Source organism: Phodopus roborovskii, unplaced genomic scaffold (assembly GCF_943737965.1).
Source record: "Phodopus roborovskii unplaced genomic scaffold, PHOROB, whole genome shotgun sequence".
Lineage (NCBI taxonomy): Eukaryota > Metazoa > Chordata > Mammalia > Rodentia > Cricetidae > Phodopus > Phodopus roborovskii.
The window spans coordinates 2,622,983-2,636,054 of record NW_026126407.1 but is presented as its reverse complement, the minus strand read 5'-3'; the positions used below and the strand labels follow the sequence as shown (position 1 = coordinate 2,636,054).

General features: G+C 39.0%; 1 protein-coding gene across 10 annotated transcripts in view; it reads left to right on the top strand.

Moving 5' to 3' along the window:
* Rhot1 (ras homolog family member T1) overlaps nucleotides 1-13,072 on the top strand; it is a 375,056-nt gene that overhangs the window by 26,796 nt on the left and 335,188 nt on the right. For all 10 annotated transcript variants that reach the window (XM_051179784.1, XM_051179792.1, XM_051179787.1 and 7 more), the window contains exons 9-13: nucleotides 4,404-4,502; nucleotides 4,948-5,056; nucleotides 5,802-5,922; nucleotides 10,210-10,294; nucleotides 11,244-11,389. In XM_051179784.1, coding sequence (XP_051035741.1) covers nucleotides 4,404-4,502; nucleotides 4,948-5,056; nucleotides 5,802-5,922; nucleotides 10,210-10,294; nucleotides 11,244-11,389 — 560 coding nt within the window. The remainder of the gene's footprint in view (nucleotides 1-4,403; nucleotides 4,503-4,947; nucleotides 5,057-5,801; nucleotides 5,923-10,209; nucleotides 10,295-11,243; nucleotides 11,390-13,072) is intronic.

Here is a 13,072-nt window from a genome sequence, read left to right as displayed (position 1 = left end):
GTAGCTAACAACTGTCTAACTCCCCCCACAGACACAAAGCGCTCATAGACATACATGCAGGCAAAACACCAATGCACATAAAATTTTAAAAAATACATCATTGTTTATATTACCCTTATGAGTAATGATTCCCCCCCCCCCCTTTGGTTTTTTCGAGACAGTGTTTCTCTGTATTGCTTTGGAGCCTGTCCTGGAACTAACTTTGTAGACCAGGCTAGCCTCGAACTCTCAGAGATCCACCTGCCTCAACCTCCCAAATACTGGGATCAAAGGAGTGTACTACCAGCGCCCAGCATGATCTTAACTTTTTATATGCTCAATTGAAGAAATATCTACTCAAAGGACCTATACCCATTTTTTTAGTTAGATTAATTTTTATTGAGATATTTTAAAAAGTTAATTTTAAATTTACTTATTTTATGAATATGAGTATTTTGTCTGCATGTATATATGTGTACCATGTGCATGCCTGGTGCCTGAGAAGGTTAGAAGATGATTTTAGATCCTTGTACCTGGAGTTACAAATGATTGTGAGCCAGCACCTGAGTGCTGGGAATCAAACCTGGGTCCTCTACAAAAGCAACAAGTGTTCTTAACTGCTGAGCCAGCTCTCTAACCCTGAGTTTTGTTTTTATCTTTGATTCACTGTGTAGATCTATCTGTGTTGGAACTCTGTGTAGGATCCACCTGCCTCTTCCTTCCCAGTGCTGGGATTAAAGGTGTGCACCACCACTGCCTCTTCCTGAGGTGAAATGAAATTTTGGAGGGCTGGAAGTATGCCTCAGCAGTTAAGAGCATTTCCTTGTCTTCCAGAAGTCTTGAGTTTTAGTCCTACTGCCCACATCTTTGTCCTTTTCAGGCACTCACACATATGTAGCATGTAGACAGATAGACACAGAAATAATTCTAAAAATAAATAAAGATTTGCAGTTTATAATATTGTTGAGTAGTTGGCAAATTGAGACCCACTAGCCAAACCTTGGCTTTTTATAGCCTATAAACTATGAATATATTTTTTGTATTTTTAATTATTACAGAAAATCTAAAGGAACTGTATTTTGTAATATGTGAAAACTATATTACATTGACATGCCAGGCATCCTTGTTTGTTTATATCTATGGTGGCTGTGAGTGGTTTGAGCAGGGCTGCTGTTCAGCACTGTCTGCCCCACTGCTGCCGAGTTTACTGTTGTGTGCTGTGACAATTCCCAAGTGCCACACCCCATCCAATATAAGACAAATGGCAAAGAGAGTTTTAGTAGCAAAGCACTTATAGTTGGTGAACCAAAGCTTCTGCTGCAGCATTGTTTTTCAGGCTTTGATGCAAGTCCAAGGAAATTTCCATATTTCATAGTCCATCTAACTCTGTAGTTGATTTTCTCCCAGATCCCTAACCAGAACTGATGAATCTGCAGTGTGATTACATCCTAAAAGGCAGATGCCAAGAATGGAGTCTAATTCATCTCTATAGATGCCTTCCAAGCCATGGGTTTTCCCAATTAAAATCATGTTTTGGGGGATGGCGAGATGTCTCATCGCATAAAGGCCCCTGCATTAAGCCTGTCAGCCTGAGATCATAGTGGAAGGAGAGAACCAACTTTTGAGGCTTGTCCTCTGACCTCCACCGTCATGCCCCCCATAAAGAAATACAGATAATTAAAGAACAAAACATATTGTGCAGCCATGTGTGGTGGCACACACTTTTAATCCCAGCACTAGGGAGGCAGAGATAGGAGGAGCTTTGAGTTTGAGGCCAGCCTGATCTACGCAGCAACTGCATAGAGAGAGACCCTCTCTCAAAAAAAAAAAAAAAAAGGAAGTTGGCAGTCTCGATCACAAAACATAAAAAAACTATGTGAAGTCTCATTACAGCTCAGCAATGTTGTATAAGTATTTGCAGCAGCTGATGTTCCTGTAGAGAACACTAACTTTGAATCCCAAGTTAGTTAAATTTGATCCCTTCAGTAGAATTCTTTTTTGTTTTTGTCTGTGGCTTTGGAAGCTGTTCTGGAACTAGCTCTTGTAGCCCAGGATGGCCTCAAACTCACAGAGATCCATCTGCCACCACCGCCCAGCCCAGGAGAATTCTTTTTTGTTTGTTGTTTTGTGTTTTTGAGACAGGATTTCTGTAATCCTGGCTATCCTAGAACTCACTCTGTATTCCAAGCTGGTCTTAAACTCAGAGATCCACCTACCTCAGGAGTGCAACACCATCACCCTGCTAATTCTATTTTTTTTGTGTGTGTGTGACCTACATGACAAAATTATACTTACTTTTTACTATATTAACATTTTAATGTTAGTAAAAAGAAGAGAATTCATGCTATATAAATAAAACCTGTGATTTTGCATATTTGGCTCCAAAACTTAAAATATTTACTATGTTGTCTTGACAGAAAAAGTTCTGACTCTTGGTAAATATAATTAGTTTTGAGTTATCCCTTAATCTGACTGTTTTTTCTCATTTTTTATTACTAATTTATGATAATTCTTAAGTTTTTAAAAATTATCCTTAACCTAGTGTTTCCTAGACTTGTCTCAACAAAGTTAACTTGTCAGAAATGCATTCCAGTCCAATCCATCTAGGTGCTATATTTCATAGTCAATGAAATTTTAAAAATATTTTAGAATTATAGAAATGTACCTCTGAAACTTTTAACCCAGTGATACATTAAATTTCCTATTAGGTATTTTTTGTTTCTTTGTTTGTTTTGTTTTTTAAGACAGGATTTTTCTGTGTAGCCCTAGTTGTCCTCGAACTCACCATAGCATGCTGGGGTTAAAGATGTGTGCTACTACCACCTTAGTTTATTCTAAATTCTTTAACTATTGCTCTGTTGTTAGGCCTATTATTGGTTCTGCTAATATGCTGATCCTTTGCCCTGCCCCCAGTCCTTGAATAGAGCCATCTGCTATTCAGTTTTCAAGTATATCTAATAAATAAAATACTGTGTGAAATTTTCAACTTTTAGACTTTTTTTTATATGTGTACAAGCTAAGTTTACTAGATTGTTTTTGTTTGTTTGGTTTTTTTTTTTTTTTTTTTTTGAGATAGGAAGGATCTTAGAACCTTGAATTCCTGAGTTTTGAGAGCTTGCCTCAAAAAAAATGTAATAATAGTACCATGCCCGATCTCTGAGTTTGAGGCCAGTCTGGTCTACAGAGTGAGTTCCAGGATAGCCAGGAACTCTGTAGAAAGACCCTGTCTCACAAAACAAAAATAATAATAGTAGTCTGATGAAATGTAAGTAACTTTTGTTTTTTGTTTTTTTTTTTTTTTTTTTTTTTTTTTTTTGGTTTTTCGAGACAGGGTTTCTCTGTGGTTTTTAGAAGCTGTCTTGGAACTAGCTCTTGTAAACTAGGCTGGACTCACTCACAGAGATCCGCCTGTTTCTGCCTCCTGAGTGCTGGGACTAAAGGTGTGTGCCACCACCCCCTGGCAAGTAACAATGTATTTTTTCATCAAAGTATGCTCTGTAGTGTGCTCCACCAATGCCTGGCACCATTACTTATATGTTATATAGGTCTCAGAAAGACAAGATTCACTTTCAAAATATAAATAATCTTACAATAGCAAGTTAATAAAAATCATATACTTACCATAATATTTTGTAACCTTGTTTGTGAATAATTTCATTTTTTACTTAACTTTCACAAAATATTGAGTTCCTTTGGCTGATATTATAACTCAGTTCTTGCTTAGCAGGAGGTCCTGGGTTTGATGCCCATCGTGTATATGTGCTTATGTGCTCTCACACACAGAGAGAACAAGATATAATGGCTTATGCCTGTAATCCCAGCCTGAGCAAAAAAGGGGAGAGGGAAAAGAGAGAGAATTCAAGAGAATATAGTAAAAAGTCATGGGCATTGCTGCTCATGCTGGGGCAGGCATGCAGTCCCAGTTATTTGGAAGGCTAAGCTTGGGCAAATAAGTGAGATCATGGCTCAAAATACAAAGTAAAAAAAGATGGCTGGGTAAAATGCCTGCTGCATAAGTGTCTTGAGAATCCACATAAAGCTGGATGCAGTAGCCTGTGTCTATAATCCCAGTGCTCCTCTGTAAACTTGGGAAGGTGAGGCAGGAGACTCACCATAAGCAGGCAGTAGATCCTGTGTCAACCAAGGTGAGAGATGAGCACTGACAACCAATGTTGTCCTCTGACAACGGGGAGGGGGGGGGGGAGGGAGTTAAAAAATAAAAGGATTGAGGAGATGGCACAGTTATAGAATGTTTGCCCAACAAGCCATCGTTTCAGTCCTCTGTGCTTAATTAAATGGCTGAGCTTTAGTTCATTTCTTCATGTTGTCAGTTTGTGAAGTTAATAAAAAAAACTATTAGACATTTTCTCAGTACTGTGAAAATTGTATTTTAAATTATTTTTTCTTTTCTCTCTGTTGTATAGATGAAACCAGCTTGTATAAAAGCCCTCACTCGTATATTTAAAATATCTGATCAAGACAATGATGGCACTCTGAATGATGCTGAACTCAACTTCTTTCAGGTAACTTTGTTTAGCTTCAGATTAAGAATGATAGGATTAACAGTATGCTACTAAGCAACCTGTCCTCATATCTGTAAAACTATCACATCCAAGTATTAAATTGTAAGATATGAAAAGCATATTATGCCTAGGAACAGAGACTTAATGATAATTTGAGGTTGTGGTATTCAGTGGGTGTATGAAGAATGACAAACTCTAAATGACTGTTCCTTCTGGATTTTGTATTAAGTGACCACAAAAAGACTTTATGTTTCTGAACCAGAATGAGGAGTGCTGCAGGCTTCTTTCTTCGAGGATGACATCCTTTCCTTAGATAATAGGAAGTAGGGGTGCCATTTACTTGTTTCTTTTGGTTGTAGCACTTTGATTTTATAGATGAACACGTATTATCTGTGGATTTATATTCTGGTTTGTCTTTAAATTTATTTTATTTTGTTTTTGCTAGAGAATTTGTTTCAACACTCCTTTAGCCCCTCAAGCTCTGGAAGATGTCAAGAATGTGGTTAGAAAGCACTTAAGTGATGGTGTGGCTGACAGTGGGTTGACGCTGAGAGGTAGGGAATGGTTTCTTCATCACTTTCTCCCCCCCCCCCCCCCCCCGGTGCTGGGTGTTAACTTAGGGCCTTACTCATGTAGGGCAAACACTGCATTAATTATGTTGCTAGCCCTTTTCCCACCCCTATAAATTTAATGTTTTCAAATAGCATAATTTATACATTAAGGAAATGTTAGTATTGGTGGGAGATTATTATCTTTACTCTCAGTATAAATTAGAGATAGGGAAATTGGTTAGATCAGATATGCAGAGAGCTATATGAGGGAAAGATATACATGTAACAAACATCTTAGTACTCATAAGCCATCATCAGGCAAAAATTACTTTTAGGGACTATGTATGTGAGTCAGATTTACCAATTATAGTGTTTCTTATTGAGTACATTGCTGAGTTATGGTATAATTAAAAACTGAAATTAAAACCCAGAATTTCCCATTATAGAAGTGAGCCAGAGGACATGTACATCATTTTCATTTGTTTTTATCATGTAGCTCTGGCTGTCATTGTGCTCCTTTGGGATGTAACCTTGTCTATTTTGTCCATTGCTTGCTCTTGCAAAGCTGGGTGTTTATGGGAAATGAATCTGAAATGAGTTCCTTCAGACACGGAGGGCCTCTGTTTTGTTCCTCACTGTGAAACTAGTTCATGAATTCTCACAAATCCAGCTGACATTGTATGCTTTCCTCCCTGCCACAGTTAACAGTCTTCACATCAACTGTATTTACTGATTTACTTTATTTCAGGTTTTCTCTTTTTACATACACTTTTTATCCAGAGGGGGAGGCATGAGACAACTTGGACTGTCCTTCGACGATTTGGTTATGATGATGACCTGGATCTGATGCCCGAGTATTTATTCCCCCTGTATGTACCTCAGCTTTCTAATTTATTTCATTTGCTAAGTATTTTTTAAGTGTTATTTAGTTTATGCATAATTTTTAAATACCTTGTGACTAATTTAGAATTAGTCAAGTTTGGCACTCTGAACGTTTTGGATCAGAGAATTTTTTGAGTCTATTACTTAGCTTTGGAGCCTGTCTTAGAACTTGCTCTGTAGACCAGTCTGGCTTCAGAGATCTACCTGCCTCTGCTTGCAGAGTGCTGAGGTTCTGTCCCGCCTGGTCCTGCAGTCATACAGTTCCAAATAAACACACTAAGGCTTATATAAATTATAAACTGTTTGGCCGATGGCTCAGGCTTCTTATTGGCTAGCTCTCTCTTATTAACCCATTTCTATGAAACTATGTATTTCCACCTCGTTCATGTTACTCCTTTGACAGCTACATGGTATCTTTAGCAGCTCCCTCTCTGTGTTCCTCTTCCAGCATTCCTAGTCTGGTAGCCTATACTTCCTTCCTGGCTACTGGCTAATCAGCATTTATTCACCAACCAAACATATATTCACAGCATACAGAAATACAGAAGGACATCTCCCGTAAGTGTGAACCATCACACCCAGCCAGAAAATTCTTTATTGTAGATATTGTCTTGCCCTCTCTGCTATAGGATAATAAGTAGATACATTAAACACCTCTTCTTCCAGTTGGGACAAGCAAAAATGACCTCTTATAAGTAAAATAATCCACTTGAGAGCCAGTACTTAATATAGCACGACATAATAAACACTTTTTTTTTTTTTCCTTTTTGGTTTTTCGAGACAGGGTTTCTCTGTGTAACAGCTCTGGCTGTTTTGTAGGTCATCCCACTTTATAGATCAGGCTGGCCTTGAACTCATAGTGATCCACCCGACTCTGCCTCTGCCTCGAAGGTGCTGGGATTAAAGGTGTGTGCCACCACCACCTGAGTACTTAGTTGAAACTCTTTTGTTGTTTTAAAGTGGGTTCTCACTGTGTAGACCAGGCTGGCTTTGAACAAACAGAGATCTGCCTACAGATTTGTGCAACCACACCCAAATGTATGAATCTTTTTAAAAACTTTTATTGAGAACAGAGGGAAAAAAGAAGCTGGGTAATCATAGTTTTAGATCAAAAGATGAGAAAAATGTTACATTTTCCCCCTCGTTTATTATTTCTTCCCCTTCACTTTTATGGCTTTTTGAAAAAATTATGTATTTATTTATTAATTACATGTACAGTGTTCTGCCTGCATTTGTGCCTGCAGGCCAGAAGAGGGCACCAGATTTTCTTTGTAGATGCTTGTGAGCCACCATCTGGGAATTGAACTCAGGGCCTCGGGAAGAGGAGCCAGTGCTCTTAACCTCTGAGCCATTTTTTTAAGATGGTAATGTTGACTGAGTATTACATGTTTAAATGTGGGTTCAGTGATGCCCTTCCAGGAGAGACTGCCTGGTTTTGGGTGCCTCTTCTCTACTTTTGGAAATTGTGGTCTGTCACAATTGGGCCTTGACATCTTCTGGCCTTTCTTACTTTTTTAGTCATATATTACCTTCAAGGTGCCATTTCTCTGTCTAAGAATTGCACCTCCAGCTATCTGTGTAATGATTCAGAAAATGTTCTTCTAACTTTCTGCATTTTCAAGGACCCAGAGCATTTTTCTTATTAGATTATTGGTTCATTACTATGTTCTAGGTTGCAACTTAATGAGCAGAATGTGTAGCATGGTAGTGTAACTATAGTTTGTAATAATTATACATTAGAAAATCTTTGGAGCCGGGCAGTTGTGGCTCACACCTTTAATCCCAGCACTCGGGAGGCAGAGACAGGCAGATCTCAGTGAGTTCAAGGACAGTCTGGTCTACTGAGTGAATTCCAGGACAGTCTCCAAAGCTACAGAGAAACCGTGTCTCGAAAATCAAAAGAAAGGAAGGGAGGGAGGGAGGGAGGGAGGGAGGAAGGAAGGAAATCACTGGAGAAAAGATGTCTAAGGGTGTCTTAACATGTAGACATAATAGTATTTTAGGAGATAGAAGTACTAATTATTATATTTTATCATACATTCTATACAGGTAAGTATGTTTTTCCTCACTATATAAGTCCTTAATGGCCTGGTACTAACTATGTAGTCCAGGCAGACCTTGAATTCTCAAAGATCTGCCTGCCTCTCCCTCCTTGGTGCTGGGATTAAATGTGTACGCTACCCTTAGCACAGATAGGAATTTATAATACTGTATTCTATAAATAAACACAAATATTCCATGACAGTTGTCTTAATCAGGGTTGCTATTTGCTATGATGAGACACCATGGCCAAAGCAGCTTGCCAAGGAAGGAGTTAATTTACTCTTCCACATCACAGTTCATTTCACTGGAAGTCAGGACAAGAACTCAAGAATGTCAGGAACCTGGAGAGTGTAGCTGATGCAGAGGTCATGGAGGAGTGCTACTTACTGGCTTGCTGTCCAAGGCTTGCTCAATCTGTCCAGGGGTAGCCCCACCTACAATGGATTGGGCCTTTCCCCATCCATCACTAATTAAGAAAATTCTCTACATTTTTGCCTATAGCTTGGTCTTATGGAGGCATTTTTCTCAATTGAGGCTCCCTCCTCTCCAATAACTCTACTGTGTCAAGTTGACATAAACTCGCCAGTACACCTAAAAATAAAATTTAGTCAGGCTTGGCAGTGTACTCCTATCATTCCAGCACTTGGGAGGCTGAGACATGATTCAGCACAAAGATTTATTTACCCCAGAGGGCAAAGGACAGAGATAAGAGACAAAGATAGGAGATAGAGGGAGAAGGGTAAGGGTAAAGAGATGGGTGTGGCACATAGAAAAATGGCAGTTTATAAAGGTACAAGGGGAAACCTTGTGTTAAGATGAGGTATCTAATTTTAATTGGGCATGTTAATTAGGAGAGCCAAAGGACGCTTCTGATTGCTGGACTCCAATACTTTGATAGCTGGACCTTGGTAGTCAGCCTTAGGAGGAGGAAGTAGCCAAATAAGGGAAATAGACCTTGGTGGCTAAACATTTTTTTAGCAAGGCAGAGGAAACTAGGAAGAAGGGCAAGGCCTGCCAGAGCAACGTGCTCAAGTGAGCTAGTGTCTCCTACAGAGTCCAAGGTCACTTTGGTCTGTATAGTTTGTGTAGCACTGGCTGTCCTGGAACTAGCTTTGTAGATCAGGCTGGCCTCGAACTCACAGAGATCCACCTGTCTTTGCCTCTGGAGTGCTGGGATCAAAGTTGTGTGCCACTACAACTGGCAGATTTTACACATTATCATTATTGAATTCTTACCCTATTATATCTGAACAAATATACAGGTGGGTCTTGTCTTAATAATGACATCCTGTCTCAAAAACAAATGAATAATGAAAATTTCCAAAACAGTAAATAGGCAAAAATAATTTTTAAATGTTCTAAAGTAGGAAGCATATTTTGTTTTTGTCTCTCTAGCACCTAACTTACTGAATTTGACATTTGTTAAATACTATATATATATATTATTTTCAATTCATTACAATAACACCATTAATATTAAGCCAATAGTTGTGACTTACACCATTGAATATTTTTTTCCCCTTTGTTTGTCTTGTTATATTTTTCCAGACTGTTTCTCTGTGTAGTGCTGACTGTCCTGGAACTCACTCTAAGACCTTGTTGTTGTTTTTGTTTCTTGAGACAGGGTTTCTCTGTGGCTTTGGAGGCTATTCTGGAACTAGCTCTGTAGACCAGACTGGTCTCAAACTCACAGAGATCTGCCTGCCTCTGGCTTGAGTTTCTTTTTAAACATGGATATCAGGGATTCAAACTTAGGTTGTCAGGTTTGTTCAGTAAGTGCTTTTATCTGCTAAGTCATCTCCTGGCTGTTTTTTGTTTTTTGAGATTGGGTCTGAAATTGTACAAGCTGGCTGAAGATCCCCTTGAATACCTGATCCCCCTGCCTCCACCTCTGGAATGCTTGGATTATAGACATGTGCTATCACTCCCAGTTTATATTGTTCTGGAAGTCAACCTGAGGGCTTTGTGCATAGACAAGCATTCTACCAGCTGAGCCACATTCCATTGTAAAGTTGTTATTTTAACCTGCCCTAATAATATTTAGGAAGAATATGTATATGCCACTTTGGAATGAACATTATTTATTAAGTCTTCTGAGGAATGTCATAATCACCCCAGAGACTTCCCTGAGAATGTCTATATGAACTGTCATCCCACAAAAATACTTATTTCAATTTTCTCATTAAATTTTAATCTTTGATTAATGATTTATTATTACATTTTTTCAACAGTCTAAAAATACCTCCTGATTGCACTACTGAATTAAATCATCATGCATATTTGTTTCTTCAAAGCACTTTTGACAAACATGATTTGGTAAGTCTTTGCCTACAGTTTTCCAAGGTACATAGTCAAATATTTTTCTTTTAGGGGAGGGGGTTGTTGTTTCTAGACAGGATAACAGTATTGGCTGTCCTGGAACTTGATCTTTAGATCAGCCTCAAACTCACAGATATCTGCCTGTCTCTGCCTCCCAAGTGCTGGAATTAGAGGCATGCACCACTATGCCCAGCTCAAATATTTTTCTGTGGGTGATTTTCTTTTATCCTTTAAGCTATTTGCTGTTCATGATATGTCACCAAAATTTAAGTTTTTAAATTAAGCGATTTTATTATTTTCAGGTTAAAAAGTCTAGTTTTCCAATAGACTTTCATAATGTGATGAAATGTGTTTTGTTTTGTTTTTTGAAATAAGGTTTCTCTGTGTAACAACCACCCACCTCCCCCTCACCCCCGCTGTCGTGGAACTCACTCTGTAGATCAGGCTGTCCTGAAACTCAGAAAGATCTGCCTGCCTCTGCCTCCTGAGTACTGTGATTAAAATTTGCACCACCACTGCCTGACTTGAGGAAATGTCTTAATAAAATATATGAAAGTTCTCATTTTAGGCAGGGTGGTAGTGGCACACATCTTTGATCCCAGCACTGTCTTGGAAAACAAACAAAACACACACACACAGAGAGAGAGAGAGAGAGAGAGAGAGAGAGAGAGAGAGAGAGAGAGAGAGAGAGAGAGAGAGAGAGAGAGAGAATTCTTATTTTATTTTGAGAATGCAGCCTTGACTGTTCTGGAGCTCACTCTGTAGACCAGACTGGCCTTGAACTCACAAAGATCCACCTGCCTCTGCTTCCCAAGTGCTGGGATCAAAGGTGTGTGCCAACATGGCTGGCAGAATTTTCAAAGCATAGTACTTAGGCTAGGTCACTTGTTTGAAGATTTTTCTCTCAGTGATCTGAATGTCATTTTACTTCCTTATGTGTCTTCAGGACAGAGACTGTGCTTTGTCACCTGATGAACTTAAGGATTTATTTAAAGTTTTCCCTTACATACCTTGGGGACCAGATGTAAATAACACAGTTTGCACAAATGAAAGAGGCTGGATAACCTACCAGGGCTTCCTTTCCCAGTGGACGTGAGTATAGAACTCACCTCTTTGCTGTACTGTCATACCTACTTTTAAATTGTGGTTGTGTTGCACTTGTCATTTTGTATCTCCTTTAAGTTTAGCAGATCCTTCTATCCTAACTTCCTCTAATCAGCATGTCTCTGAGATGAAGTGTGGAAGTATTGTAAGTTTTTCAAGAAGGGGCTGTTTTCTTTTCATGATATTGCAGGAAATAGCATTACATCAAAATGAAACAAAATTTTGTACTTTTTGTTTGTTTAAGCACATTGGAGCTGTTGATGCTGTTTCACAGTCTTTCAGCAAATGGGGAGAAGCATATTTTACTGTGAACTGCAGTTTGCATTCCTTTTAAATGATTTTTAATTAATTCCTTATAAAACTTAATGAGGATATGTCTAAAACCTATTCAGAGCATGTTTGGCATTGTGCCGAGAGCATTAAGGGAATTCTCTGTTCTTCATGATGTCATCATTGTTTTGCATTGCTGAGAAAAACTTTTTTTCCTAGAGGAGGTAGATGTATTAGGAGAACCGAGCTCCACCTCAAGGAAGGGTACCTGAGGCAGGCTTTCCAGCATTTTCTCTCTTTCCCTCTTGTCTCTGCACCACCTCTTTCCCCATCCATTCTTCTTCCTTCCTTCCCTTCCCCTTTTCTACCCATCTCTCTCCTTCCTCCTCACTGTCTCTCCCTTTTCATACTTCCCCCCCCCCCTTGGTTGAGAGCCTACCCTTTAACAGCTGAGCCATTTCTCCAGTCCTGTCTCCCTTTTCTGAGTCCAGGTCTTACCTATTCTAAGCTTGCCTAGAACTTACTATATAGTTGAGATTAAACCTGAATTCCTAATCTTCCTGCCTTTACCTCATAAGTAACTAGGATTTCATGTTCATTTTATTTGCTTCTAGGAATCAAACTAAGGATTCTACCTAGTGAAACATATCCCAAACTCTTCATTCCTTAAGTACATAAGAAGGATCAATTTCGTGTACTCTCGGGACATATTTTTTGCTTTTCTATGAAACCTTTTTTTTATCTGCTTAGTTTTTGTCTGGTCAGTGTTTACAGGACATTATGTTAGCCTGAGAAGCAGATACTATCTATATCTGTGTTGTAGGTTGTACCAGCATTATCTGTGCAGGAGCTAATTGCCCAGGCTTGCTTTCTCTGGCAGGCAGAGTAGAAGAATTCACCCTTATCCTGTATTTCCCTACAGGAATGACAGTGTAGGAAAAGTTATGGGTGGAGAGGCTGGGAAGATAGCCTAATTAGTAAAATGCCTAGAAGGACCTGAGTTTATTTTAAGAACCAATGTTAAAAAAGCACAGATATGGCATATCCTTATCATCCCCTCAGGGAAGGTAGAACCAGGCAGCCTGATTCTTGATCCTCATCTACCCTCAGCTTAGCTTTCTTGGCAAGTTCCAGACTAGTGAGAGACTTATCTCAAAAAACAAGGTAGAAAGCTCCTGAGAAATGATACCAAAGATCCTGTGGCCTGCACAAATGTGCACACCTACCTTTACATTTATGTACATACAGACACATACACACAGAGTCATAGCTGGACACGTAAGACAGTAGAGCAACATGATAAATATTATCTGAAACCTAACGGTGGGTAATTTTTTTTGAGTTATTGGAATTTTTTCTGTGAATGCTCATTTAGGACATAAGCTTTGCAAACTTCCTGGT